The sequence below is a fragment of the Tachyglossus aculeatus genome, chromosome 1 (assembly GCF_015852505.1).
Source record: "Tachyglossus aculeatus isolate mTacAcu1 chromosome 1, mTacAcu1.pri, whole genome shotgun sequence".
NCBI lineage: Eukaryota > Metazoa > Chordata > Mammalia > Monotremata > Tachyglossidae > Tachyglossus > Tachyglossus aculeatus.
The window spans coordinates 171454866-171460865 of record NC_052066.1 but is presented as its reverse complement, the minus strand read 5'-3'; the positions used below and the strand labels follow the sequence as shown (position 1 = coordinate 171460865).

The following is a 6000-nucleotide window of genomic DNA, read 5'->3' as shown; positions in this document are numbered from 1 at the left end:
CCATTGCCAGGCTGTAGTTCCATTGAGTCTGGCGTCGTAGCCGCCTACTCTGAAGCTTCTTCTCCTCCTCCGTCGGCGTCCTAGGGTTCCTGAAATAGGGTCACACTCCCCCACCTGCCATCACTGGGGTGAAATTCCACTCTGAAAAATCAATGTGGCCAGATGACACGGGGCACGTCTGTTGAGAAGGTTGAGACTGTTGGGACTAGGCCTGACCCTCCCGAGGGGGCCGAAAAACCTGGAAACTTACTTCAGCGGTAACATCTTGCGGCTTTTCTTACTATTTTTCATAACTGTTTCTGCTCTACCAATCCCGTTATCTTTTCTTGGGTATGTATCACTAGTTCTCCAACTCTTTGTCCCGGAGTCCGCTGGGGGCCAGGGACAATGTTTCTTTCCTTAGAGCTTTGCACAGAGTGCTCAAATGTAATACGTAGTAATGATGCGACTGGACAACGAAAATGGTTTCCTCCAAATTTTATTTGAGAAAATTTACACAAAAATCCCCAATCCAATACTTTACAGGTAATCTGTACAAATCCCACATGACTTTTCCCTAAATAATAGCCAAGGAATGAAAACAGCTGCAAGACAAAAGTTGTCGTATTTATGACCATGGTACAGCAAAACGTATTGCAAACCATCATCAACTCAGGTTAGAGAGATCACTTTGTCTACAGCATTACGGGATGGGGGAAAAAGCAGAACTCGGAAATTCACAATTCTTTAAGCAGCCTCATTTCAGCATTAACTTTCTTTTATAGCCACATTGAGTCCCAGTACCCGCCTGCACCACGCACCCTAAGAAAATGCAGGCATATTTTAAATTACCTATAAAAATTAAAAACGGAAACATGGGAGGCTCTGAGTAAAATTCTAGGTATAGCTTTGGGTGAAAGAGGTGGGTGAGGATGGTAGGGGCAATGGGAGGATGAGGCCGAGGAGGGATAAAGATTTGGACTCTAAATAAATAATTCCAATTCCCCAGCAAATCTCATTTAATGAGAAACAAGACCAACGGAAGGAGAACTGCGCCTTGATTTTATCACCTTGGATTCAACGTCACTGATGGATGTGTCAGCTCACTGCAAGCGCTACCCTAATTTAGGTCTAACTTAGCCAGGGGGTTCACTCAGAAAAAGCCCCTAAGCCACAGGAGAGTTAAGGAGAGGGGAGGGGAGGCCAGTCCAAGGTTCCGAAGAAGTGCTGTCAGTTCTTCCAGAAACCAACGAGGGATTAAGCCCAGAAACAGTCTGGTTTTCCTTCTGCTGCCTAGAGGCCAGCGAGTAACTCAGTCTCAGGTCGTACCGTTCCCTGTAATACGGAAAACAGGCTCTCGTCTGCTCGCTCTCCCTTTGTACCAAGCTACTCTGCGCAGGGTCAGTGAAACAAATGGCTGGGGACTTCTCCCATACCTGACCCATCCGTCCTAACAGCGGGCGGAGATGCTGCACGAGTTATTCGGGGCCGCTTGACTTCAGGCGACAGATTCCAGGAGCAGCCAAAACACTTTCCCCCGCGGCTCCCTGTCTGAGCTTGAGTGGCGAATCTGCACACTGAGTCCTCTCAGCTCTGAGAATACCGCGTATAACCTCTTGGATTCTACATCACCCCTGGGCAACCTCCGGATCCAACGTGTGAGAACAGGAACTGATATAGAGTGGCGAAGTAGGAAAAAAGACTGGTTAATTTTCTCTAGGCCAGGGACCACAGTCAACTGCTTGTTAAAGGGGGCCAGGATCGGAGACCGTAATTCTTTCATCAGCCCGTTTCCCGCAGGAGAAATCAGAGCTATAACAGGACGCTGCACGTTCCATTCTTTTAATAGCCCTGGCTTTATCAAGATGATCCTTTAGAAGTTTACCTTCACCCATCTTCCTCTTGAGGGGAGACTTAATGGCCAGGGGACCGAGGGAGCCTCTAAGGGGCAGGACGGGGAGGTCGTAAATGAATAATTAGAAAGGAGCAAGGGTAACGTGGTCGTTCAAATCTTGGTAACAGGCCAAGAACGGAAGCCCAAGAGGGCAAGGGGGAGGGGATAAAGAGGAGGAGGAGGAGGAGGAGGGAAGAAGTCACAAGATTCAAACAGATCATTTGAGGAAACCCAGTGCAAACGCTGGCTCTGGCATCATCTGAGAAACCCCTATTTCTTATCGCAGGTGACCCTAATGATAGTCCCATAGTTTGCAAAACCATCCCAACCCCCACCACCCACAAAGTTAAAAAGAGTCCCCTCGATAGGCCCATGAAGTCTTCTAGGTGGTTCTCCCCATCCCCATCTTCCCACTGCTCAGCCCCAGCGCAGGCCGGTTCTGGCGAGAAAGCTCCGGGGTCAGCCGATGGCGTGCTGGGGTGATGCCATCTGCGGGCGACTCGGGCTAGGCCCGCCCCAGCGGTGTCCTGCTGGCTCAGAGGCGGGGGTGGGAGGGAACTGCCTCACTACTCGATCAGCTTCTTGGCCTTGAAGAAGCGGCGTAGGTAAAACACCTGCCAAGTGGCCAGTCCGATGAGACAGAACATGGAGAAAATGCTGAAGTACAAGACCCGGGTGTTCGTTGACTCTGAAACACAAACCATCTTAGATGCACAGAGGGCACGCCGAACGGCCGACGGGAGCCTGGTTTACGGACACGGCAAGCGGGAGAAGAGTTCTAACGACCGTCCCTTCCTGGCTTAAAGCCCCGCCTCAGGTTCCCCCATTCGTTCAGTCGTACTTATTGAGCCCTTACGGTGTGCAAAGCACTGTACTGATCGCTTGGGAGAGTACACTAAGGCAATTAACAGACATTTCCTGCCCACGACCGAGCTGACAATGGGGACGACATCATCACCGCTCCTACAACTGAGGTGAGGTATAACGACGCACGTCCAGTGATTGTAAACGGCTTTGCAAGGGGACAAAATGTAATAGACGTGAATTCTACTATTACTAATTTGGCAAGTCATCAGTCAACTGAAAAAGAACCCACAGGGGGGCCGGTTCTCATCCACTCTACCTACCAGTGGTAGAACTTTTCTTACTCCGTTATAAATCTCAAGCTGCCTGCTAGGAGAAGCACCTGAAGCAGGCACCATTGGAAGGCACCTCGCCTTCCCTCCAGGCTTGCCCTGGCCTCCTGCAGATCCACTTGCCTGTAATTTATTTATTTATATTAACGTCTGTCTCCCCCTCATGAGTGTAAGCTCATTGTGGGCAGGGAATGTGCCTGTTTATTGCTATAGTGTTCTCTCCTGAGGGCTTAGAAATAATAATAATAATTTTGGCATTTGTTAAGTGCTTACTATACGCAAAGCACTGTTCTAAGCACTAGTACAGTAAGTGCACATGGTAAGCACTCAATAAATACAACTGAATGAATGAATGAGTGGCCTCCTTGCCTCTTGGACATCAGCCGGAACCGACCTCCCTCTTATCCGTTGCTTCTCTTGGGACTGGGCAAGGAGAAGAGGAGCACAAGCTTTGAGTTGAAACCACCTACTCTTTCTTGCTCGAATGAAAGTGTCACTGCGTAGGTCCAACCAGGTCACCGCCGACCAAACGCACCGGCCCAACGTCCACTACTTAAAATAAATTCTGAGTTTCCCGTTTTGGTGTGTTTTCATGGTTTTTTGGAGGGGAAATTTCTTCATTATGTTCCTGGTCAAGGGGAGCAGAGACAGCGCGGAATGCTGATGGGAGGGCAAACTTTGAAGATAGGGTCTACCAGGGTTCAAACCTTCCCGGGGGAGAAGGTGTCAGTTTTCCACGCTTGTATCGCCACCCCAACACTGCCTCGTCCACTCCCAGCAATCTCCTTGGCACAGGGACCCTACCCAAAATGCTCTCACTGCCACATCGGTCTCTGTGACCAGCGCCAATCCTGGGGGAGGAGCGGGCAAACAATCACAGTACCAAGCGTAGGGATGTGATCAGTTTGTTGCTCTTTTCACAGAGCCCAAATCTTCTCCTCAAATGCAGAAGGGGGGGATGTCTCCTTTCCTGTGTCCTCCCAGAGCCGGGACTGGGATACGGAGAACAGCTGGAGACTTGAATGAAAGAGGTGGAGGGAAGCTGAAGTCCAGGCTTCTGTCAAGCCAATGCCCCACGGGAACCCAAATAGTAGGGAACCCGCCCCACTCCTTACTACTTTTATGCAAGTTCTCCCGTCCGGGGGATAGGGTCCATGTGTAATTCCCACTTGTGGATCCTTTCCCAGTAAGCGCACGGTAATTGCTTAAGAAGTACCATTACTACTGCTACTCCAGATCTTAGTCCAGTGTCCCGCACTGGTTAGGCCCGGCCTGAGTGTATTTCCCTGAACTTCCGTTGGCTCAATATGGGTAGCCTCTAATTCCCTCACTGCCACACGTGTGTAAATGTGTGCAACCTATTTAACTGATCCAACCTGCTGGGAGTAGTAGTCCCAGCAGCTCCTGGGAGAGACCATCCACACACACACTCGACGGCTATCCTGGATGTGCGGCCCAGGACTCTTTGTGATCCTGGCTGAACCCGGCCTGATCTGGGGTGACATCGGCATCTGGGATGGGTTCAGGATGCAACGAGGAGGAAAGTTCAAAGTCAACAGTGGGAGGTGGCACTGGGACACGGGAGACGGTCCCTGCCAATTTTAAGGGCCTCTGAGGATTTTTGTAGATAATTCTTGAAATTGCCCTGCTGAGCTAAGCAGAGTACTATAGTTAGGAATCCCAGACCTGTTGGGGGGAAAAAGAAAGCCGGCTGCCACTTACCATTGGTGTCCCTCATCTCTTCCTCCCGTTTCTTCATGTAGGCAAAATCATTAACAATAGATTCTGAGAGGTCCTCCAGGCGCCGCAGTTCCACCTCGAGGGGTTTCAACTTCTCGACTTTAGCAACCTGGGAGAGATGAAGAGGGAGAAATTGTTGACACCTTATCAAGGTTGGAGTCATCTACCCCACCTGCGGGGTGCTTATTTTGACCTTCCTAACACTCTTTTTAACCTGCACCACGCTCTTCCATTAACACACCACGCCCTTTCTCCCAGCATCGTCCAATCAATAGCATTTGCTGGGCACCTATGAATGCACTAAGCATTTCTGAAGAAAATGACGGAATCAGTATATATGATCCCTGCCCTCATGGAGTTTCCAATCCCATATATCTGGGATTGGAAACCACATTCAGTTCCCCCCCTCTACTAATCCATGCTCCTCTCCCACTAAAACCTAATCAATCAGTCAGTGGGATTTGTTGAGTGCTTACCGTGTGCAGAGTACTGTACTAAGTACTTGGGAGGGTACAGTGCAACAAGATTGGCAGATATGTTCCCTGCCCCACAACGAGCTTACAGTCTGGGGGGAAATTTATATATATGTACATAACTGCTGTGGGGTCGAGGGCAGCGAATATCAAATGTCCCAGGGAATCAAGTGCAAAGACGAGTGAGTTGGGGAAAGAGGGCTGAATCATTCATTCATTCAATCGTATTTATTGAGTGCTTACCGTGCACAGAGCACTGTACTAAGCGCTTAGGTATTTTGGTGGGGAAAGTGGTGGTCTGGCTTATGTGGAGAAGGAAGGCATCCCAGGCCAGAAGGAAGCATCATAAAGAGGTTGGCAGCTGAGATAGATGAGATCGGGGTGCAGTGGGCAAACTGGCCCTAGTGGAGTAAAGTGTGCAGACAAAGAGTTTCTGTTTGATGTGGAAGTGGAGTGGATGGGTAACCACTGGAGGTTCTTGAGGAGTGGGGAGACGTGGGTTGGATAATTTTTAAGAAAAATGATCCACGCAGCAGAATGATGTAGAGACTGAAGTGAGGAGAGACAGGAGCTGGGGGAAAATCAGCAAGGAGGAAAGTTAGGCTAAGTGCTTGGATCAGGCTGCTAACTTCATTTCTCTAATGCCAATCTACTCACTGTGCCTCTCTCCTCTCTCTTGCAGGGACCTGTATATATGTATATATGTTTGTACATATTTATCACTCTATTTATTTATTTATTCTACTTGTACATATCTATTGTATTTATTTTATTTTGT

The 6000-nt window shown here is 49.1% G+C and overlaps 1 protein-coding gene across 1 annotated transcript in view; it reads right to left on the bottom strand.

Annotated features, from left to right (window-relative positions):
* Positions 1 to 462: 462 nt before the first annotated feature.
* TMED10 (transmembrane p24 trafficking protein 10) overlaps positions 463 to 6000 on the bottom strand; it is a 50975-nt gene continuing 45437 nt past the window's right edge. Inside the window, exons 4-5 of the mRNA XM_038768945.1 lie at positions 4732 to 4858; positions 463 to 2561 (exon numbers count right to left, since the gene is read on the bottom strand). Of these exons, the coding sequence (XP_038624873.1) occupies positions 2440 to 2561; positions 4732 to 4858 (249 nt within the window). The 3' untranslated portion in view covers positions 463 to 2439. The remainder of the gene's footprint in view (positions 2562 to 4731; positions 4859 to 6000) is intronic.